This window comes from Nyctereutes procyonoides, unplaced genomic scaffold (genome assembly GCF_905146905.1).
Source record: "Nyctereutes procyonoides isolate TBG_1078 unplaced genomic scaffold, NYPRO_anot_genome, whole genome shotgun sequence".
Classification (NCBI taxonomy): Eukaryota; Metazoa; Chordata; class Mammalia; order Carnivora; family Canidae; genus Nyctereutes; species Nyctereutes procyonoides.
Genome location: NW_026575126.1, coordinates 11,904,985 through 11,930,248, shown reverse-complemented (window position 1 = coordinate 11,930,248; position 25,264 = coordinate 11,904,985). Strand labels below are relative to the sequence as shown.

General features: G+C 33.8%; 1 protein-coding gene across 13 annotated transcripts in view; it reads right to left on the bottom strand.

Moving 5' to 3' along the window:
- Positions 1–25,264, bottom strand: part of ADGRL2 (adhesion G protein-coupled receptor L2) — a 277,269-nt gene that overhangs the window by 153,345 nt on the left and 98,660 nt on the right. For 12 of the 13 annotated variants that reach the window (XM_055339473.1, XM_055339482.1, XM_055339486.1 and 9 more), the window contains one exon: positions 206–378. In XM_055339473.1, the coding sequence (XP_055195448.1) occupies positions 206–278 (73 nt within the window). In that variant the 5' untranslated portion in view covers positions 279–378. Of the gene's footprint in view, positions 1–205; positions 379–22,175; positions 22,220–25,264 lie in introns of all 13 variants that reach the window. The other variant, XM_055339475.1, reaches the window with a different exon arrangement.

The window sequence follows — 25,264 nt, the reverse complement described above, 5'->3', positions numbered from 1 at the left end:
TCTAGCACTTTCTTCCATACCATAGCTGTGTGTAATGAAAATAAATTCAACCACCAAAAAAAAAAAAAAAAGAATTTGACATTTGGGAAATCTTTTTAACAGCTACTTTTTGAAATAATAAAACTCGTTCTAGCCAAGAGTAGATTACACAGTTTAAATTAAGTTCACTCAGATTTAAAAAAATAAAATTTAAATTGCATCTTACCTTCTGTATTCGGTAAGAAGCTGATTATAATGACAAACCACAGACTTCGCATTCTGCAACCAGAAGACACCATTATTGATCCCTTTAAATATTTTCTTTGTATTCCTTAATGAATCTAGTTATAAATGCCCAGCTTCATCGAACCCAGCAGTCTGCATCATTGATCCTCATATCTGAAAAACAAACAAATCCATCATTTACTCTTATGGTCCTGTTACGTCACACACACAAAAAAAGCAAAAATAATAACAACAAGTCTTTCCCTCCTGGCCTCCATCTATTTCATAAGTATAAAAAAATAAATGCTATATGTTTTGATTCTATATCCAATACAGGTGCTTTTCCTACATACTGGATACCTGGGCCTTACAAGAACATAAAGAAAACGATCAAAGCTCAAAAACCATTTATAGATAACCATGACATACGAATTCACAGAATAGTTATATAAATCCCTGATGATGATTTTTTTCTTTGAAAAGCTTAGGAAGTCATTCTAGAACAATACATCTGTCTTTCTTAGCCACATACCAATCTTTTTTATCAAATTACTAGCTTCAGTATATAATGCCTCTAATAACGTTTTATAAACACATTTTTTTTTGTTTTTGTTTCTAGTGATGGTAACAGCAATATTATCTAATATTTTATCCTGTTGTCTTCAAGGACAGATGAGTGATATAATTAAGTCGTTTTATTTTCTATTACGGATGTACAATTTTTAACACTTGGATGTACATTAATTTATATAACAATGGCATTCCAAAAGCACCACATTCCTAAACACTACATATTAATTTGCTATAGTTATTCATAGAGGAAGCAGTTTAATGAAGGGTTTCTTTCTATTTCATTTTAAAGATTTAGATTTTCATAGATTTGGAGTTTTTTTAATGGCAAAGTATAACGTAGTAAGATTAAATTTATATCCTTGAGTAGGCTGGTCCACCTACTAGACTCAAATAAAAATCCAAAGACCACAATGATTTATTTACCTCCAAGCCTGTAGCACTATTTTTCTAAAAAACTAGGAGAGGGGTAAGAATATAAAACCTGGAACCAAGTTTAAGTCTGTCTGGCCCTCAAGAATTCAGTTTTTCAATGAGAGAGGATAAAAAAAACTTTAGGAGCATGACTTAATCAGAATTCCTCAGTTCCCAGGACCACATGAGACCACGTTATTTGCTAGGTTTTACTTAAGTGTTTCACTTCTTTCTAGGGTAACATGAGGAATCAGAGTAAATACTAGCCTTACAATACACATAAAATGCAGACAGTTCTCAAATACATCCAGGCTCCTGGTCTAGCCTTAAGGGCAGAAAAATTACAAAATTTTCCTTTAAAGGGCTATCTTAACAGTTTCTTCATATTAACTTCCTGTAATTTTCTTCTAAGTAATACTCTTACTAATAAGTTCTCTCAATCTACCCTTAATCTGCTGCAAAGTTTTTTAAAGTGGAGGAAGGAGGAAAGTTTTATCTGTATTCTGAGGTTGTCCCCATGAAAAAGAACTCTTACAGAATTGAGATGCTGTCACGAAAGCACAAAGAAAATTTAAAAACCAATGTTTTCCTAGTTAACTCGAGTTCTTTCACATTTTCTGAGCTACTCTGCATTTGCTACATGCTTCATGTGTCATGTATGATTCTATTAGCAGTTAGAATAATATATAGGATAATATATAGTTATTCTATCATCAGTTCACTATGATTTAATAACTTCAATGAAAAAGCATTCAGATTCTAAATAGTTCAGAATCCTTACCACCCTACAAAGCTACTATCTTGCTTTACTTGACAACCGCACCAAAAAAAATGTGAAAGATTAATCTGAATTTATTACCTAGTGTTTATTTTTTTTATTCTTCATTTTTTTAATGTTATGATTATTTTTTATTCTTCACTTTCTTAAAGATTTGACTTATTTGAGAGAGAGAGAGAGATACTGTGAGCAAGCACCAGTAAGAAAGCGAGCAGGGGCGGAGGGGCAGAAGGAGAGGGAGAAGCAGGCTCCCCACTGAGCAGGAAGCCTAACTCAGGGCTCGCTCACAGGACCCCAAGATCATGACCTGAGCTGAAGGCAGATGCTTAACCGACTGAGCCACCCAGGTTCCTTCATTTCTGGTGTTTAAATATAAAAATCCATAAAATCACAGATGAAACTAATAAGGTATTTCCATAATAAGCAGTTTGTTTTATCATGCCTCTAGTTTCAGAGATAAAACTGCTTCCATATACGTCTCTCCATGACCCAGAATAGCAGCTCTCTTTGAATCTACTGAAGACGGGGCACCTGGGTGGCTCAGTGGTTGGGTGTCTGCCTTTGGCTCAGGTCGTGATCCTGGGGTCCTGCGATGGGTCCCACATCGGGCTCCCTGCATGGATCCTGCTTCTCCTTCTGCCTATGTCTTTGCCTCTCTCTTGTGTCTCTCATGAATAAATAAATAAAATATTTTTTAAAACCCAACCTATTTAAGACATTTAGGTATTATGATGAAGGGGGTCAGAAATGGTATTATCCAGTTCTAAGAACACTTCATCTTAAAAACAATTTTTTTAATAAAGATTTTATTTGTTTGACAGAAAGAGAGAGCACAAGCAGGGGGGAGCGGCAGTCAAGGGGAGAGGGAGAAGCAGACTCTCTGGCTGAGTGGGGAACCCGAAGTGGGCTCAATCCCAGGACCGTGGGATCATGATCGGAATCAAAGGCAGACACTTAACTGACTGAGCCACCCAGATGTCCCTCTAATAGGAACACTTGAGATGATTCTATGCCCGAAGAAATAAGACAAAAACAAAGGGAGGATCGAACTTCCTCTCCTGAATGCCGAAATATAGAAAAAGAATGATATATCAAAAATTAATCTTATGGGGAAAGACGGCACACAACCCTGTAGAATTGGCTCTATTCTTTTTCACACTAAACTCCCAAAAACTATTCAAATGACAAATGCACGAGTACAGCTGCAATTTACAACCGCTGTGGCGAAGTACCTGCCTTAAATCTGCAAGCTCTTTTATATAAAGCAAGAGAAGTCAGATAATTTCATGACCTGTCACACTGGAAAGGCTAATCAAGGAAAAACTTCTTATATCCTCCATATTGTTCAATGATCTGGTGAAGCAATTAGAATAATTTTAATGTGTGAATGAGACGCATTAATTAGTACACATAAAATTAAGTCAGCCTCTGGAATGCTCCTGATTTGAGCAAAGAATTCTCACTGTCCAAATTCTGCTGGTAATGAGTATTTTCATTTCAATGGCATGCATCAGGCTGCCTGCCCACATACACAACTCTTGAACACATTTCCACTTTCTTAAAGCGGTCCAACATCAATCTGTCTTCGGTCATCTGCTTTTGAAAGAGTCCTTGTTTGTGGGAAGAAAGGGAAGGAAGAAATCAGACTGATGACTGCCTTGTAGGAAACAGCTGCCAAGATAGGAAAACCTCTGTTAGTAAGGGGAAAATGAGGAGGAAACCGCACAACCAAGACCTCTTTTGTGGTCTTTGGCCAGGACAGATATTTCATGAACAGATTTTAACTATAAAATTTAAGCGTATTTGTCAGGATTTTAACGTGAAACGCAATTTTAAGGTTTGAGAATGGGAAACTCGATTTTAAAATTACACTGTAGTCAATTATGAGACTTAGTATGGATGATTGTTTCTAACTAACAGAAACAGGTTCTGTAATGTAATAAAAATCATGGCTTGCTTTATGCAAATAAAACTTACGTCCATCTGTTCAATAAGTAAAAAGAATATCAAATTTATTTTTCTCGCTCTACAATCTATGTCCAATCATCTTCACACTGAAGAAAATTATTTATAAAAATTCAAGCTTTCGATGCAATCTTGAAAACTAAGTCAAAAGGTATCATTGCTGTGGTCCAAATTAAAAACAACCTTCCATTAAAAAAAAAAAAAAAAAAGTCAGTGGGGATCCCTGGGTGGCGCAGCGGTTTGGCGCCTGCCTTTGGCCCAGGGCGCGATCCTGGAGGCCCGGGATCGAGTCCCACGTCCGGCTCCCGGTGCATGGAACCTGCTTCTCCCTCTGCCTGTGTCTCTGCCTCTCTCTCTCTGTGTGTGACTATCATAAATAAATAAAAATAAAAATTAAAAAAAAAAAGTCCATGAAAACTGAAATACCTAACAAACCACAATCAGTTAAAGACAGAGTGAATAAATAATCAAACATGGCAAAATTAATCTTAGGGACACATTGCTCCTAAACAAAGTGCAGCCAAAGGACACTCACAGGCATAAATGTAGCTAGCTAACAGACTCCTCCTTCACTCTTTAACCACCTGCAAAATGAAGCTCAAAGCTTCTCATAATGCATAACAAAAACAAGAAACAAAATCAGAAAAATACTATTAAGTTTCCTTTTAGCAAACAGAAAAGCTTAAGTAATTAATTCTTATTAATAACCAGTTTGTCTTTAGATTTTAGAAAACCTCCTTCCACGAACTTCGGTAAGGAACTCTGACTATAAAGGCACAGTGCACAGATCAAACTCCTCTTCATGCTAAGTAACGATTCATTTCTTAATAAAATCAGAAAACAGCATTTCTACTTTAGCTATAAATGACTGTGTTTTTTAAAGATACAATGCACTTCTTACGTGCAACCTTGTCCTTATCCTTCAAATAAGAAGATTCAAACCTAAGTAACGATTCATTTCTTAATAAAATCAGAAAACAGCATTTCTACTTAAACTATAAATGTGGTTTTTAAAGATCCAATGCACTTCTTATGTACAACCTTGTTCTTATCCTTCAAATAAGAAGATTCAAACCATTTTATCCTCATCTTATTTCTACCAAACCTATGTCATGATTTTTCTTTTTAGGTCTGCATATCCTACTACTCTGCCATGCAAAAAGTCAACTGATGCATCATTACTACTAAGCCTTCCAAAGCTGAACAACGACTTCCAGAAATATGCCTCCGCACTGTTTATATTCCAACACTCCTCAATGTTTTATACACTACTTAAAATGTACAGTTAGGCATAATCCTTCAAACAGTACCCTGCTTATATTTATTAGCTGCAAGAAACATCCCATGCTTTAAACTGTCAGCAAAATTAGGAAAACACTACTAATCAGTTCTCACATTCAGGTACTTATCTTACATTACCAGAAAATCATATTTAACCTCGTATGCGACGTGCCTGCTCAGCAAAAAGAGGAAAAAAATAAAACCTGTTTGTAAGTATCAACGAAAGAGGTAGACTAGACCATGCTTCAAATTAATAAGATAATTTAAAGTTTTCTAAAACTGGTTAACTAAGGTTATCTATTCAGAGTGAAACCAACATAAAGATTCAGATCCAAAGCTTTCTCTTTGATTTCTACTTATGGACACTGAGGTAGGAAGACCACTGATGATAAACCCAAAACAACTAAAAGCACGAGGCCGGGGAAAGAAAAGCACCATCCAAGTACGAGACCCACCAAAGTCACCCACCCTTGTTATTATGCACGGACGCTGTTTAAAATGCAACGTTAGTGCTTCATTCTACGCACTAAATGCATGTCGGTGCTAAATGAAAGCCAAAGGAAGCTACGTATACAAAATCAGTCCTTCTAATCTTATTTGCCCTATAGAATGATAATAATTATGAAGTGGAACTTACTAGCACAAGAGAGCTGCTCTTCTAAGATTTTGCTGAAACAAACAAAACAACATCAAACCCGGAGAACTCCATATGCTCCCGTGCAAAGGCTTAGAAAATGAAAAATAAATTACAGTTTCATTTCGATTTAAACCTCATTCGGGGTGTCTGCTTTCCAGAAATATCCTATGTGCGGCCCTGACAGGCAAGAAGTCCCCCTTCTTGTTAACATCGGAGAAAACACTGACACTCTGGGGAGTTTTCTTTCAGTAAGTTGTCTAAGTAAGCCCTTGCTATCGCTAATCAGGGAGCTTATTTTAGCTCCAGACATTCAACGTTCTTTTGTGTTTATTTTCTCTCCTTTCTCGAAGATAGTTTGGGGCTGGGAATGCTGATAGAGATTCAAACACCACGTGGCCAACCGCTGGTGACATCCTCTTTCTCGGTTTCATTTCTGCCAACACTGGTTTCCAGTCCGAGTGCTTGGAATTAAACCATTTCTGCCAAAGTCCCCTTAACATTCGTTGCTGGTCTTACCCTTTACTGAAACTTCTGCACTGTGAGGGAATAAATCCTTCTAGGAGAGCTCTTAGAGCAGGAAGGAGAAGACTTCAGGAATGCTCCTAGCAAATGGCATCAGCAAGCTGCTGCAACATCTACCAGGCATGCTGAGCACGCGAAAGAGGCTTGGAGCTGTGGACACAGGAGGCACAGGCAGGGCACTCTGCCATTCTCGTCATTAAAGTCCTTCCAGTTGAAATAATAAAAACAAATTGCTGTCATTTTCAAACCAATGTTGGGGACATTTTACGACTGAACATAAACTTGCAAATTAAGTCTCAAAAGGAAAAAAAAAAAAAAACCCAACAACAAAAGTAGTTACAGATCCCGTTCAAAATATTACCTTACATATCATAAAAAGTTGATGGCTCCCTCAACTTTTCTAGCAAAAAAAAAAAAAATCACAAATCTGTTGATTTAAAATATTTTGCATTTATTGCTGCATTATAATCCACCTGCAATATAAGAAGTTAGTTCTTTTTCCCTCCCACTGTAGAAGGGGAAAGCTATTTTTAAATGGCAGTCCTCCCCAACTTTAAGACATTCTATTTCCCTCTTAACTTTCTAATAGTCGAAAATTCTTAGGCAATTTTTTTTAGTTAAATACAAATTAGGGGTACCACAGCCAAAAATTATTTCCTGAGTGCCTACTATGTATTAGACATACATCACTAATTCAGGAGGTCAATATTAGAAAGGTCAGAAATCTGAGGCTCAGAGAGGAAAAGCAACCGGATTGAAGTTATTCAGCTAGCAAGTGGCAGAGCTTGAATTCTAATCAAGGCTAATTACAAAGCCATTCTTTCTGCTAGTCACTACATTATTCATTCAACAAATATTTACTGAGCATCTATTGTGTGGTGGGTACTGAGGAACAAAAGAGACAAAACTCCTTAAGTTCCCTTGGGAGGTTATATTCCAGGCTAAATATAACCCTTCCTAATAGAAAGCTATAATTGCCTGATACATAATTAGGTCTAAATGGTTAATTTATAGGACTTCAAGAAATCCTCACAACTTGAAGATTTATATATTATTATTTCCATTTTGCCTTAAAATGAGACTATATAACCTGTTCAAGGACAGTTAAGTAAATACCAATGCTGGGATATAAACCCATGTTCTAAACTGCTATTGCCACTAATAAAATAGTTCAGGTAAACTTACTTTATGTTTTACTAGCTTTCCCTTTATAATAAAAAATGGAAGTAAAACAAAGGCATTTTGGGATTGTGAAAATGACAAAATACCAAAAGAATAATGACTTGATTTTCAAAATGTTTACAGTAGTAAAACTAACATCCCTTAGGTAAGGATAGCTAAATGTTAACTTAATTTTTATTATTTCCAGTCAAGCTATCTTAATTTCATTCATTTACAGGGCTATTTAAATTAACAAATTATTCTAAACTAACCAATCTTATCAGCCAAAATACCTGAGAAGTTGCTTTCAAGTCAAACAATAAACTTAAGTATTTCCTCCAATTATAATTAACAATGAATCTTAACAGTCCTGGAAAGAATGTTTTCGCATTAACATCTATAATATTATGGACTAATCATTCATTGTTCAGGCAAAGAGAAAAGAAAAAAATCCAATGTTGCTCATGAGATTCAGTCTTACGTTTGGCTCACTGCACTAGATCCTTTGTTCATAAATCATTGTTACTAGTCATTCTCTGAATCAATATTCAGATTCCCTCTTGGTCTATATATACAACCACTAAATGAAATAATAATGACCCAGGATCTGTTGTACATTAGATCATCAATATCACCATCAGAGGTTTCTTAGAGATAATTAGGTAATCTGAGTAAAATATGTCAAACGACCTTAAAAATAAATATGAAAAATTACTATGAATACACAGTAAGAAGCTGAAGAAAATTTTGTGAAGTAAAGCACATTGCCTTTTGTAATCAATAAATGATACAACTCATTTGCAAGCTATGTCAATATATATAGTATCATCTACACTTACAATTTTCACCTCCACTATAAAGTAGATAATATTAACACTATAATTGCAAGTACAGCAGTTTAGGTCAATGAGTATCTAGTGATTACATTCTAGATATTTTTGATAGTAAGTACTGAAAGGAGTGTTATATATTTAATTATTTTTACCTTATAGATTATTAATTGATCCTATGTTAGGTTGAAAAGGAATTATAATACAGATCAAGATATGGTTGCCACCTTCAAAAAGTTAATAATTTTCTAAGGAGAATTAGAAATAGAAGAAAATGACTAAGACCCAAAATATGCATTAATTAATAATTGCTACACTCCCAAAAAACTCTACGGCAATTAATGTATTTCATACCAAAATAATGAGAGAGAAGAGACACAAAAGCAGTTTCTCGACTGTGTTTTTCTTGATACTTATTTAGATCAACCAACATCATCTGGATAGAAAGAGTCCCTAAAATGAGATCAGGGGAACACCCTGGAATCCTGTCTTAACCGACCACTGCGAACGTTGGTACAATTCACAAACACCAAGTCCTCAAGTTTACCCACTATATATGAGCGTAGAATAGACAGTAAGTCTACTATTCCATTATCTTCCCACTTCAATTATACACTTACGGTCCTGATTCCATCTTCAGTAATCTTAAAGAAGATCTTTAGGGGGTACCACAGTATGTTTCACTATGGGCTTGTCCCTTCTCAAAATAACTCTCAGCGATTGTTCTAATTAATTCATGTTCTAAAAATTTCACCTAAAGGAGTTCAGAAAAACATTTTTTTAAACCTACTTATACATGATCACACTGGCAGCCATAGTAATAACCTGAGATTTACTCAGCTCACATATTTCACGCTCTGAGTTCATGAGAAAACTACACATGATCAAAAAGCAAGATGACATCAGGCTCTTCAGAAAAAGCAAGTTCCTGTAACTTAGCCAGGGTTGCTTTCCATCAAACCCTACGGTATAAATCTGTGTCTACAAGCAGAACTCACGATAATAGCATTTTATTGAGTTATAAAAAAAATATATTTTATGGACGCCTGGATGGCTCAGCAGTTGAACGTCTGCCTTCGGCTCAGGGCCTGATCCTGGAGTCGTGGGATGGAGTCCCACATCAGGCTCCCTTGCATGGAGCCTGCTTCTCCTTCTGCCTGTGTCTCTGCCTTTCTCTCTCTGTATCTCTCATGAGAAAATAAAATCTTTTTAAAAATGTATTTTAATTATTTCTGAAAATGAATTTAACATTAAAAATAAAGTTGTACTTTAAGTGTTAAGAACAGAACAGACTCTTAATTCTGTTGTTAGCTTCTGTGTAGTTGGTACAGCTGACTCCCCTAAAAAACATTAGGACTTAGACTTGGAAAGGCAAGAAAAATAATCATGGACAAACCATCAAGAAATAGGAATGGGGGGCAGCCCTGGTGGCTCAGCGGTTTAGCTGCGCCTTCAGCCCAGGGTGTGATCCTGGAGACCTGGGATCGAGTCCCACCCACATCAGGCTCCCTGCATGGGGCCTGCTTCTCCCTCTGCCTGTGTCTCTGCCTCTATCTCTCTCTCTGTGTCTCTCGTGAATAGATAAATAAAATCTTTAAAAAAAAGAAAGAAATAGGAATGGGCTGAGTTATTCTGAATGGTTGTTAAATATAAAAGAATTAAAATAAAAACCTTTGCTCATTAAAAAAAGTTTTAGGTTCTGTATGTTAGTACCTCTCAACTACTCAATCATGGAGGGGGTGGAGGTATGTGGCTTTTAAGAAGGGGATTTAACTTTTAAATATAATTTTACAGCCTCTATTAAAATTGCAAATAATATTAAAGTGGTAATAAAAGAATGATGTTTAATAAAAAATATAGGTTATAAAAAGCTGAGAAAAACGGACTAGAAGCTTGAATTACTTGCCAAGACTCTCTTATTTAGTAAAAGACTAATGTATTTTGTAATACTTCAACAATTTTTAAAAATCTTCGATGCAGAAAACTTTGGAGGAAAACGTATCCCTTGTTACTAGGCCATATATAAAGAAAAGCAAAAAGCCGTACTTAATAACTACCACTGATGATAACGAGTAAGTCTCCAAATCCCCTAAGCTAAAAATTATCAGTAGTATTCCATTATGTTTGGGAAGATTAGAAGGAAGGGATTGTGTAGACTGATATCACAGAGCAGGGGTCAGGAAACTTTTTCTATAAATGACCAAACGGTAAATATTTTAGGCTTTAAGGGACCCTCTAGTCTCTCCCATCATAGTCTGAAACCCACCACAGACAAGGCGTAATAATGAATGAGCATGGCTGTGTGCCAATAAACTTTACTACAAAAAGCAGGCAGCCAGCTAGCTATAGTTTGCCAACCCCAGCTATAGATGAACTGGCACAGGATGAAGATAACTAAATGCAGTTCAGTCAAGTAATAAAAGGACCAATAACTATCAATGTCTGCCAAAATAATCAAACTAATTTTAGTCTGTTATTTTAAGAAATTAATTTAAATATTAATGTAAAGGTAAATTAACCACGCTGGAATAAGAGAGATAAAGCAATATTATACTGACCAAAACAAATTAGCGTTTCACCGTGTGTGTGTGTGTGTGTGTGTGTGTGTGTGTGTGTGTGTGTGTGTGTGTAACAAAGCCATGGCGTCTGGGGAGAAACTCCAGAAAAGAAAATAAAGGACATTACCACAGTAACCTATCTTGCTACTCTGTTTGGCAGGAGAGAATGTAAAACCAATCAAAACAGTAAGTAATGGAAGACTGAAAAGTAATGAGGTTTGGACAAGACCCCTGAGGTATTTGACCATTAGCATGATGGTTTCAAATAGCTGTTGGTAGAAGTGGCTTCAAACTCCTGAAATTTCTGTCACCATTGCTACTCACCCATATGAAATACTGGATATATCCCAGTTCCACACTGTATTCAACAGGAAACTGCTAAATTCTAATTTGCTGAATTTCTGCTAGAAAGCTAAAACTTCTACAAGGCTAAAATCACCAACCTTATTCCAAAACATTATGAAGTCACAATAGACGTACACACTTCTTTTGGAACACGAGTATTTCTACAGCTTTCCAATTCCCTGTATCCAGATTCTCTCCAATCAAAATATTTTGAATGTTACTAATACAGTAAATATTTATTTTCTACAATCTAATCTTTCCTAAAATTGAATAGTCATGCAATAGAACATAAGAATAACATTTCCAAGCTACAATTAATAGGTATCACATTAAAATACATGAAGGCTAAACTTTTCTATCAATATTATATATAAGACAAAAGAGTGGAGAAGGTTACAAATTTTTAATAAGAGCATTATATTATGGTAGTAATAATCTAGGTGTTTTACTGGAAGTGAAGTGGATTACTGTAAATGAAATTTTAAAATGTCCTTTCCATTTTACAGATAACACAAAATGACTTTTTTTCATGTCTCTAGCGATAAGGATAAATTTGCCACACATTTAAATGGTGCCTTCACCCTTCCCACTCTGGCTCATGAATTAATAATTCAGTGACATTAATACAAGAAGATAAATGATAAAAAGGTTAAGGCGCATGGGCCAACCATACACACATACTTCTTTTAGCACAGTTAATACTTCTCTGCCAATTATAGCTAAAACTTTTTAACAGTTTTCAATAGCATTTTTACAATCTAACTAGCAGCTTATACACACACAATTTCACACAATTCGGGCTTAATAAATCTCCTGCTGGTACCAAACAATCATTCCAGGGGATTAAAGTGCAACATCTGTTAACATTAATAATGTTTTATATAGTCATAGGTATTAAAGAAGCCTCTACTCCATTATTAGTCTAAAAAAACCTTCTAGACCAATATACCGATTTAGCATGAATTACACATATATCCTTCAATTGGTGACTTACAGCAACAAAGAAACACATTAGCATGAAATGGCAAAAGAAAAATAAAACTGCATTCCCTGTGAAGTAACAGATTTTTCTGAACCAAACTTAACTAAATGTATTTGAGTGTGCATGCACAGATAAATACACACAAATGGAATTAGCGCAGTCTCTAACAGTTTCTAAAACCAAAAATCCTCGGTAGCATAACTCATTGTAAATTTCAATAAACCAATGCTCTGTAAATATAAAACGTACTTCAACGTAAGGTGGCACACATTCACTCACAGTTGATTTGATGCTCTCGGAAATGTCTTAATCCACTCTCACTGTTTTCATTCCCAGGGCCCTAACACCTTCTCTCTAAACACGTACAAAAACCTCAGAGGTGATTCCTTGCCCTCCATCAAGCGTTGTTAGCCTCCATTGGACTAATCTTCCCAATTTCAGTCTACAACATAAAAATGTGTAAAACTGGAAACAATCCCAGAGATCACTTCATCCATAAGGGAAAGAAAACGCTTGGGGTTGTGACTTGACAAAGGCAGATCGCAGGACTGCTGATTTTTAAATTTTCCGTAAGTACATATATTATCCGGCTGTAATTCAATTATCACAACAAATCTAGTATCTATCTCTATTTTAACAATAGGGAAATTACAACTGGGGGCTAAAGGAGGAGTGATAAATGGAAAGTTTAATAAAAAGTGGCAAAAAGCAAAACTAGGAACAGAACCCAAGTATATCTAATTTCAAAAATACTTAATCTAAACGCTCTGCTTCTGTTAAATTTATTTGCTCAATAATTCTGAACAGGCTTTTCGAACTGATTTTTAGCAAAATACCCATATACAAAGCATTACTCTCCTTTCCACCTAAGGAAATGTATACAGATTTGCTACATTTAAAAACCATCTAAACCATAAAGCCAACCTGACCACCTCAAGGTGAAAAAAACCTCTCCTTCCACAAATTCCTATAGTCATCGTCTATCATTTGTATAGTAGGTGATCTTAGGGTAATCTTAGGACTCTAATTAGGCTTTTAAACTATTTTAAAAATCTCTTTTGCCCACATTTCTCATATTTATCTTTCTTCAATGTAAGTCTCTTCAAACCAAATGAAACAGTTTCCAATATACATACTATGTTCAAGACACTGAGACTAGTACTGCAGGCAATACAATGATGCAGAAGATAAGGAAATGAGACAAAGGCACAAATAACTACAAATTAATTTAATGTAATTAAGTAAGTCCTTGCAGACCATAGCTTTCGCCCACTGCTTTGATCGAGTCCGATATGTAGCATAATATCCTGGTGATTAATACAGTGAATATACAATAAATTAAACAGGTTTCTGGAAATTATCATTTTTAATGGAGTTTCCTTTTTAGCTAACATCTAAGCTTGAGAATGGCCATCATTCATTTATTTCCCGTTCTTTCTCGCTCTTTAAAAATTAGCAAGATTCAATTGTTGAACCATTGGAAGCTTACCCTCACCTCTGTACCTTTCCTGGCATACTTACGATGTTCCTTCTGCCTGGAATCCCCTCTGCCACTTGTTCCTTGGCCAACTACTATGCTTTCCAATACTCAGTTTAGACCTATCACTGGACTATCTGACTCCCTCCTTCCCCTAAACCCTAACCACACACACACCAAAAGAGCACTGACATTTGTGTCCATAGTACAATGTGCTTTATCAGAAAGTATCCAAAGTATCATTTCAAATTATTGTGAGCTAGCTGAAAACAGAACCCATGGCTTTCACATCTATAATCTCTAGGCAGCCTTGCATAATGCTTGGCAAACAGCACATAACAAATGTTTTTGGCAGAAAGAATGGAAAACAGGAAAGAAAAGAGAAAGTTGTCAATGAATAAACCGAACTATACATGCAAAGTAAAGACCATGAATGGCAGAAAGGATAAAGAAAAGTAAATGGAACCAGAAATTAATGCGTGAAAGAAACATATTTTAAAAGTAGAAACAAATGTAAGATCTCCTAGAACAGGGATTTTCAAGGATTTTTCTTCCTACACAAGACTATTTTTAATTAAATGTTTAATTAAATATTGATAATGTCTATTTAAAAGACAAAATAAAAGTGTTTTTCAGAAAGCTTTATTTACCACTGTTTGGCATAAAAGATCTTATCGTTTTTATCACTTATAGAAGCCAAATAAAATAGAGCCTCCTCTTTATAAAAGTGAAGCAGGAAGGTCACAATTAATGGGGGAACTAAACCTATAGCTGAGCTCTAACCAAAACCAAACTCCAATAAAATAGTCCCTTGATGGAAGTTTTTCTTTAAAATACTTGAAAATCAAAAAAATAAATAAATAAAAAATAAAAAATAATAAAAATAAAAAATAATAAAATAAAATACTTGAAAATCTGGGGTACCTGTGTGGTGCAGTCGGTTCGGTTAAGTGTCCGACTCTTGGTTTCAGCTCAGGTCATGATCTCAGGGTCCTGAGATGGAGCCCTGCGTCTGGCTCTGTGCTCAGTGCAGAGTCTACTTAAGACTCTCTCTCCTCCTCCCCCTGCCCCTCCCCATAACCTACCCCCAACCCTTGCTCTCTTTCTCTAATCTTTAAATAAAATAGAATACTGGAAAATTTAATAGAATGTATTAAAACTATTTATAATTTTAAATATTTTAAATAATTCAAAACTATTTCAAATATCATAAGATAAGAAATTGTATGAAATTATGTTAAAAATGCCTGATAAATCTGCTTTCATATAATAATAAAACTGGGTAAGTTAAAAAAAATTGACATTTATTTTCAAAGTACACTAAAAATACAAGGACTTTTTTTTCTCGCAAAACGCTTTGACAAGGTAGGCTTCCACATTTACCCATTTGTCCACCAATATTTGGGATTTGGAGAAAATACTATTTCCATCAGTAAAGGTTCCCTTTTTTTTTTTTTTCTGGTAAAAGTTCTCTTAAAAGTGGAAGTTTTTAAATAGAATACAACGCAAGGGTACAACACACTTTTCTCACCATTCTGAACAAAGAACAGAAAAATTAAAATCCACACCTCGTTTCTCCTCCAGAATTATGAGACTGACATGAGCACTCCAATTCAATGTCAATTTGAGGGCTTACACCTCACCTCTAAGTGAAAAGACAAGTAAATTTCACCATGGGAATTACACCTTCAGCCTTACTATGCAATTAAGGTATCTGATGTTGCCTTAATAAAGCATGCAGCATTGTAGATTTTTTTGGTATTTATGTAATTTGCTGAGGCTGTTGAAAAACCACAGCGATTCCAAATCCTAACTTTCCACTCTTCCTCAGACCAGCATTTGCAATTTAATCGACTCTAATATACGAATCAAGCACTGATAATGAATCTAAGCCGCCTGTTTGCAGAAAGATATCTGAATATTAAATATGAAATTTAGCAGGTTTTAATAATTAGACTCTGTAAATTGTGTAATATATATGTCTGTCCTAATTTGGGAAGATGCACTTCTCACATAATACTCATCAGGCTAAAATACAAGAAATTCTTCTGGCATTTCACTAAATTAAAATCTTGAAACCCTACAGCTACAATGTGCAAATTTAGATTTTATTAATACTTTAAATCAAACCATAGTTATTATTCAGTTTCATATAATGCAATTTATACCAGTATTCTGCTGAGGCACAATGAGATTTTAATCAGAATCTAGCGTTAGTCACTAGAAGACATTTTGGAAGGTAAACAACCACCACCCCCACCCCCCTCAAGAAAACTATCAGCTCACAGTTAAAAGATAAAAATAACCCACCCGTGATCTCCACTGAGGAAAGGAACTCTGGAGGAATGGCTCCTTACATACCAGAAAATGTTTCTAAAGCTAAGACTTAGGCTACCCTTGGGACGCCTGGGTGGCTCAGCGGTTGAGCGTCTGCCTTTAGCTCAGGGTGTGATCCCAGGGTCCCGGGATCGAGTCCCACATCGGGCTCCCTGCGTGGAGCCTGCTTCTCCCTCTGCCTGTGTCTCTGCCTCTCTCTCTGTGTCTCTCATGAATAAATAAAATCTTAAAAAATATAGGCTACTCTTACTAAATAAAACCTTATGAGATATTAAATGCTATTTTTTCATAGTTTGCTAAATGCCTAGATGGTTACAACATGGATTTTTTAAAAGTATTTTGTCACAGTTTTACTCTATATATTTTAGCTACTATGACCGTTAAAATGCCTTTTTAGATATTTCTATTATTTTTATGGCTTAGTTTGCCAACGAAAAAGCCAAAATTTGCACTACAGTATCAACACCCACATTTAGTTCACCTCCCTTTATTGCATGTTGATTACCTTATGCAACTCTATCTTCATCACAACTGATCAATCAGCAGAAAAAAGAAGTCAGCCTTCATACCAGGACACAGTTCTGACAAGTAGCCTCTACTGACTTTCTCTTCCCTGTTAATATGTGGGAGGATCTTACTCTTTGTGATGATTTGGGGGCAGGGATTTTGAAACTGTGATTGTAGGTCAGAGAGAAGAACTACAAAAAAGAATCCTACTTGCATGTTTTCATATGGTAAATTCACCGGATAGCAGATTATAGTAAAATGAGGAAAATTATTGGTCTTTTTTTTTTTTTTTTTTTTACTTAATCACAAGTAAAAGTGGAAGCAGATGTTTTCAGGTGGATGGGTAGACATCAACATTTCCTGGTTTCAGTATCAGAACATCAATTTTGATAAAGGCAAATCAGGTCAATCACTGATTTATCACCTAAAGAAGATAGCATCACAAATAGAAAACCCTGAGCAGAACTTAAAAAAGGAGGAAGAGAAAAATCTCCCAACAAAAATGAGGAAAAAATAAAACAAATCCAGAGTGAAAATGGATGCCAAACAGGACCCACTTAAATATGTGACTAAGTTAATCGACATCAATAATGATGATAATACTAAGCATTTACTGAGAGCATCCCACGTATGAAGCTCTATTAAACTGAAAACTGCATCGCACAATTTTTCTCCATTTTATGGAAGTTAAGAATACTTTCAGATTACCATTGAAAAATCAATATTAACTCTTGTATTACTACCATTATCATTCTTATACCCATGAGAGCCATCTGAAATTGGTTAGGTTCTAGTCCAATTTTTTGTGATCTTTATTACCTTAATTGACAACTATTCAGGAAAATACATCGAGAACCTGCTCTGAGCTAAAAAGTGATGATAGGTGCTGACAGGTGCTTCTGGTTGTGGGGTCAACCCATATAATTAACTAGCTATAAAACCTAAAAGTTATTGCTAGGTCTAAAGAATTGGAGAGCTATCGAGGAAATACTTTCATTATTCTTAATAATAATAAGATGTAGCTAGGAAATTTCCTAGGTACCAACAGAAAAAAATATGCAAGTTCATTGTAACAAAAAAAAAAAGCCATAATAAATTGTAATGAATTACCAAAATAATACCTTTGAGGGCATAGAAACTCCTAAGCTTTCCAAAAAGGGACAAGGCTTGTATCTAAGGAAACCTAAGAATATCATATTAGTTTGTGAAAGAGCTGTTAAGAATGTTAATAAATTGGTCCTCAACAAAGAGAATATCTCAATAGATCTAAATCATGACAAAAGTATTTTTTCACAAAATTAAAGATTTCTAACTAGATTTTAATAGCTCAATTTTAGAAGTCTTGATTACCTTAGAAGAAACTTCACACGAAATACAAATAAACAAACCAAAAACCTAAACCTTATAGCCTCAAATCCACACAATAAAAATTTTCACTTTAATCAGCACATCATCAAAGATGAATATCATTTAAAACATTTATAGGTATATACTCAAGAATATCTTTAAAAGCATCTGTAAAGGAAGCAAAATTATTATTTTTTTGACAAATATCACATTAAAAATATGCATATCAATTTGAAGCAATTTTTTTGGACTGCTGGTATTTAGGCATGATGCATGTACCTTGAAGGATGGGCAGAAAAAGGGGCTCATCCCTTCTCTTTGCTTTCAAGCAAGCTAATGGCAGGAATGAATGAAGTCTTGAACCTATGTCTGCTTCCTAGCTCTCTCTCCACCCGTACTCATTCAATTACCAAATTCTATCCCATCATTACAAAAGTTTTCCCATCTGTCTAGAGCCATTGCCTCACACCTGGACTGTCATCCACACCTTCTAACTAGGTTCTATTTCCTCCATTATTTCCCCGTTCTAGTTCATTACTTACACAATCTTGAGAGTTCTCAATCAAAAGTAAAAACAGCTCTTTAGGGTCCAACTGTAAAGTCTAATTTTAGCGGAGTAGGCTCTTTATAATCATGTCCCACACATCTCATTTTCATCTCCTTCCATTTTCTGAGCGACTCCTATCTTCCATATATTCATTCTCCTGAAGATACCTTCTCTCTTCCTTCGTTTCCCAGTACCTTTACCCCTGACCTGTCCGCCTTTCAGAAAGCCTGCATCTGCTGATATCATCCTTGCCCTCAGGTCTACTTAAATGGAGTCTCTTTTTTTCCCATACTCCTCATTCTGAATTCATCCCACCTACCTATATTCCACACCCTTTCCTCTACACTCCACTCTAGCACGTCACTATAGTACAATTATTTGTGGAAATATCTGTCTCTCTCATGGGATTATAAGTACCTCTTAGAGAGAGAGCAGTCCTTACACAGCAGTTTTCTAGACAGGGCCTTAATAAATAAATGGCTGTTGATCCAAAATGAATAAAATTAAAGCTCAGAAGCTAGTGGATAACTAGATGAAATGCACTTATAGATGAAACTGTTTTTGTAAAGGATAAAACGATCAATATTGTAAAACACAGACTTTAAGACCAATTCAAGAAAATGTGTATTTTTTGGTCTGGCAATTTTGGCAAACTCGGTACTAGAAGTTCTCACATATTTAAAACCACATGTGCTGCCATAATAACCTCTGTGGCATTGCAAGAAACCAAAAATAACATCTTGAAAGTGAAATCCAAAGCATTATAAATACTGTGAATTAAAGTAAATCCAAGTCCTCACCTATCATTTATACACTTGCAACATTGTCAAGAATGATTGCTCTGAAATACAGAAGCATAATGTACTCGAAGAGAAGGTACCCACATAGGAAATATCAGATTTTTCAAAAGATAATTTGAGTTTGACTTATTTTAATTGGGCTCTCAAGAGAATTCTTTTATATAGTAAGAAACCTCTACTACTGTGCATCTTAATACAATTTAATTTATCAAAAGTAAAAGTGAGAAGTAGGACAGTGGCAGTAATTTAATCGCTTAGGCCTGGTAATACCCTCTGGCCTTGAGAAAACTATAAATTGCACAACACAGAAGGGTGACAGAGCTGCCAAAAATTAAGATTTACTTCATCAAATTTACCTTTATGATCTTAGCTGTAGCCTATAAATGTCCCTATAAATGAAAAGTTGGCTGAAGGAGTTTTAATTAGACTAATACAAGTCTTGAATACAATTCCAAAGATGGAAAATCTGCCTTTCGCTTAAATAACTAAATATACCAAATGCACCATATTCTGAAAGATAAAAATAAAAGACCAATTTTCAATTTTTCAAAATTTGCAATATTTACATATATTAAACCAAAAACTGTGCTATTCTAGATTTATTATTCAATTCTTTATCTGTTGGGTAAAATGAATAAAACTCAAAGTCCACATAAAGGAAGCTCACTACTAAAAATAGGAAGCTTTTAATTTGAACTGAATTGTTGTGAAAATATTTTCCAATTTGTTCACAAGGCTTGTAATAAAAAAAATGGACTCAAATCCTACCTTTAAAACTGTTTATTTTTTTTTTCTTTTTTTTAAAGCTGTTTCTATACCACCGTGACAGGTGATTTCAAACCATTTTAACCTGGATATTAAACACTTCAATGTCAACCATTTCTTATTATATGTTAAAATGATGTAAAATATTAAAGCTTTAATAAGTACTCAGCATGAAAAAGTCAATTTAATACGTAAAGAATTAATTTTCAAATAGATAAGCGGACCTTTAGAAATTCTGAATGGTATAGTTGTGATTCTGTCCAAAAGTTAACCTTTATAAGCAATGTTAGTGAAAATTTCAACTATTTAGCCAAAATTACATATTGTTTCCTGGAATCTTTCCAAATATTTTTAGTTTAAGTTTCCAACTACTTGAACCATTCATATGTGTTATATATAGCTTCTTATCTAAATATTTACCTTATGCACGATTGCCTAGACATTTCACGTTTAAATTTATTTATGCAATAAATAGACTACCAAGAAATTAAAATAGTAAAATTACAAGGTAATCTAACTCTTAGGTTCTATCAAAGGGTAAGAAGAGAAAATTAATAGATATTTAGGTCTTAATGCAATAATTTTTAAGTTTCGAGAAGAGATGGAGCCTTAACTTCAGCCAAAAATGGGATCAAGACAATGTTGAATCCTTGCCCAAGAACACAAACATATGTTTGCCTTACCATATTTTGGATGAAGCAAATACAAATAAAAAAAAACTAGGATGGCAGGCCAATCAAATGCATCAATTGTACTAGGTAGTTGCCTTTTTTATACACAAACTCTTTTTTCTTTTAAAATCATTTTAAACATAACACGAGTTACAGAATGGTAAATTATATACATTCTTCAAGCTATCATTTAAGATGCTTCAATAAAAATTTTCTGTATTTTGAGAAAAAAAGTACACAAAGTTTTTATTTTGTAGATTGAAAAAAATATGCAAGTATAAAAAAATCACTTATATATCTTAATGAATGATGGATTATCAGATCAAACATTAAAAGAACATTTTACAAGAGTTAAATAATGCCAAACATGCAAGTATGGAAAACATCCTTTTTTAATTACGGAAGGCTCAATATATATTAAGTTATATGGAGACAATCTGAAGATCACCACCACAAAAAACTTACACACTGATACTAATCATTAAATTTATACTTTGCTCTTTATCTGAGGTCAAACAGCATGTTATTTGGGAAGTCAAATGAAAAAACAACTGACTTAATTTATTTTTAAAAAGAGAAATAAGGTCCTCAGTCATCAATTCAGAAATGAACAATATCAAATCATTAAAAAAGAAAACATTCTATCAGAGAAAATATGAAAAATATTATAAAGCAATATACAAAGCACTAAAGAAGTGTTCTTAAGTACAAAAACATCTGAGAATATCAATTGTATTAATACATAGGAGTGGCTGCTTTATTCTTCATAAAAAGACAAAATCAATTTTAATAAAGTAAGCTGACAAACTGAGCCTCTATTTTAGTTTATTTCAACTAAACGTTAACACTGTGATGATTTAATTGCAACCTTGTGGGTTATATTCTTGATTTTCCCAGATTTAACAGGCAATATAGAGAATGGGGCTATTAGTGTATGTAATTGATAATATTCTCGATATTCTTCAAATACTTAAGCAATGGCTGTACTAAAGGATACTCAATTTAGTATTGTTTTACAAAGTTCTTACTCTGATTTTTTTTAAGAACACTCTTAAGCTATTAAAAATCAATTCTAAATATTTTTTTAAAAGCCAACTGTGGAAAATGTGAATTCTTAGATACCTAAGTGACTGAATAATAAATGCTTTTAAAAATATCTTTTCTCATGTAATGAAACAAATTAGAGGCTTCAGCCTGAAATGTCAGGGGAATTTATGCACTTAACATATCAGTAACACAATACAAGCAAATTAGTAAAAAAAAAAAAAAAAAAACAAGACAAAATAAAACAAATGGGAGGTGTGGGAAAGTGACTATGTTATTAAAATAGGTAAAGTATAAAAGTTGTTTGACCATGAAGTTCATTGTTCTATGTCACCATAATTTGACAAAACATTTTATAAGCACTTAATCAACCCAAAATTCCTATAAAGAGGACAAAGATAAAAAAGTGCTTTTAGAGTGTATTCTTAAATACCTTAACGTATTGCAGCCGTTATCGGAATTCCATGTAGCAAAGATCTAAAACGAAGATTTTCTTGAATGTAATTCAAATAATTTCAAAGGTCCAGGTACTTATTTTTGCATCTGCCAACAGCTATTACGGGCCAGTAATTACTACTAAGAGATAACAAAGCATCCCTTATGATGCTCTGACAAGTAATAAAATACTGGGCTAAGCTATTTCCTTGAACCTAAATTTTTATTTCAGGCCTCTGATATGAGTAACAGCAACTACTTTCTGCTTTGACTGGTATTTGGTCAAAACAAAAATGCCTTTCAAATCAATATTCTGATTTAAAGAGCATTGAATATAAACTAATTTTTAAAGAACATTACATAAAAATTCAATGAGTAAATGGCTTTTCTTTTCCTTCATTATAAATCTCAAAAAAGGCTATTTAAATTTTAAAATCATATTTTAAAGTATGAAAACCATACTGTAATATGATACAAGATTATCCACAAATAGAAAGCATCAATTTTTTTATTTTGAATTTCAGTTATTTCCTTAGGTGTTATGTTTATTTTTATATAAAGGTAATACAATCATGTTTATCGGAGGAAAAAAATGTGGTATCTTATAATTTATTCTTTTTAAAAATGAACAGAAATTTGATATTCTAAGATTTTAACACTTTCACACTCTTCATTGCAGCTTTGAATTAGCAATATCCTGTGAATGCCATAAAATCATATTACATAAAGTGTACATAATAAGTAGGCTTTTAAACCCTTGTTAGATTTCAATTTGATGAAATCTAGGTCTTTGAAAAATATAAAAGCAAAAAGAAACTAGTATCGTTTATCTATTGTTATAATTAAAATGAAGGCAGTAGTTTTTAAATTTTAAATTTAGTTTTTAAATTCTGGTAATAAAGCAATATAAAATGTTTTGTTTCCAACAGTTATTAAAACATGCAGATTTAATCCCAGGCTCTTCATATAAGGTACACATAAATTTTGAATAAATATTATTTAGCGTATTTTACATGTTTTGTTAACTTCCATTTAAAATGTTAACCTGTTAAAATATTCGACTCTTGGTTCAAAGAGAATAAAACATAGCAAGTTTTTTAACAGAAACCTCCATTTTTATAAAATGTATAATATAAAAGATTTCAAATCTGTATTCGTAACACCTACTACCTTTATCTCGAGAATTGTTTCTCAGATTACAGTCTACTCATAATATAGTTTGTTTTTTAAAAGAGCCAATCTGCTCAAACAGATGCTGAAGCAATTTAATGTATACACATTTACTCAACATATATACAAATGAGCAGAGGATATTATATCAGAATTAATATTTTTTATTATTCATTCAATAACATTCGATAAAAATGTCTTTGATAACTCACAAAGAATGTCAGAGTTATTTTAAACTGAAAAGCACTGCCAATTACCTTCTTTGTCACAAACATCCCCAACCTAATACCAGTAACACTTTTACGATAATAACTTAATTAACTTGTCAATAAAACATTTTCTTTGCAATGGATTCAAATTTCACTACTTTAAAAACCACTCAGTAGTCTACCTTTCAATATAAGGCAAAACAAGTAGAACTTACCCTAGCTGTGCCTTTCCAATAACCTCACAGAAGTTATGCACTCTCTGACAGTTACTGTTCCTCACGTTCCAATTTTCCTGGAATGAATTCTCTAGTAACCCTTACCTCTCTGTGAAGGTGTGATATTTGAGGGAAAGGGTAATGAACTGAAATCTCAGATCCCATTTTCTGATGCCGATCATATTTAGCATTAACAATAAGAAATCTTTTTATCATGTTATTTAAGACCATGAAGTTGGCAGTACAGGATGCCTATCAATAATTCTACGGAAAAAAGGAGCCTTTGAATACTTTTGTAAAAACATACCATCATAATCCTATTGAAGTGTAATTGCTGTTGCTAATATTCTTACCCTGGTATGAAAATGCTCTGCATAAATGTAGCATAGACTTGTTAAGATAATACATGACCATGCTGAGAGGTTAATACTTATATAAAAGCCCATGCCAGTACCATAAATCTCTTTATTAGACAACAGTTTCCTTACTTAAAGGGTCATTCTGTGTAACAGTAACAATCTGACTTTTCACATTAGTAAAGCTTAGCTAATGAAATAATAAGTCTACGGCAATGAATTCCGTTAAGAAACAAAGCCTCTTAAAATACAAAATAAATATTTGTATTTGTCATATCATTTCTTGGTAAACTAAAGGAAAGAAATGAACTATTACATCTCTTTTCAAGGATGCATAAAAGGATAGCCTTTTTTTTTTCCAACAAGCAAATTCTGAAATGACATTTTTATACTAAAATGTAAAAATACAAATAAAAAAGTTCGTTTTTAGTATAATTTAAGATAATCTCTTATTCTTAAATTTCCTGACGGCATATGAGGTGAAAAATTTTGCTCACTGAAAAGAACCAATTGCTCCTAAAGGCTTTTAACCCTTATCACCAAAACACCTGGTCGCAAAACTCTCAAGTATTTCTGAGTATCTGGCTTATAATTTCTTAGAAATTAGCTGACACAGTGTTCGTAAATATAATTCCGTTTTTTAATTAAGTACTACCTATCTTGCCTGCATTCATTTTTTTTCCAAGTTGCTCATCAATTTTCTAAACCATTTAATATTAGATCTTTACTGATGGTTTCCCTGTTTTTAAGTGTCACTGCACTAATCGGTCCGTTATTAATCCAAAGTGATCATTTGTGTTTTAGAAAAGAGCGTATGCAACTCATCTAATTTGATCTATTAATTAAATGTAGAGGAATGTAATTTACTACTTATTGTTCAGTCATCACTTTATAACATTTTACATAATCTGAAAAATTAAAAAAAAAATCCGATCTCTCTTTTAACAATTATTAGATATTTAAACAAGACACAGTTCTACTGTCATCCAGAGCTTTGGCCAATCATAAAAAGTCAGCATCTCAAAATGAATCTGATTCATTATCTTCAGTACCTTTCAAGTAATTTTTACTAATTAAGGAAAGGTAATAAGCACATCTGTAATCTGAGAATATAGGAAATGATAAATCCTTGGGCAT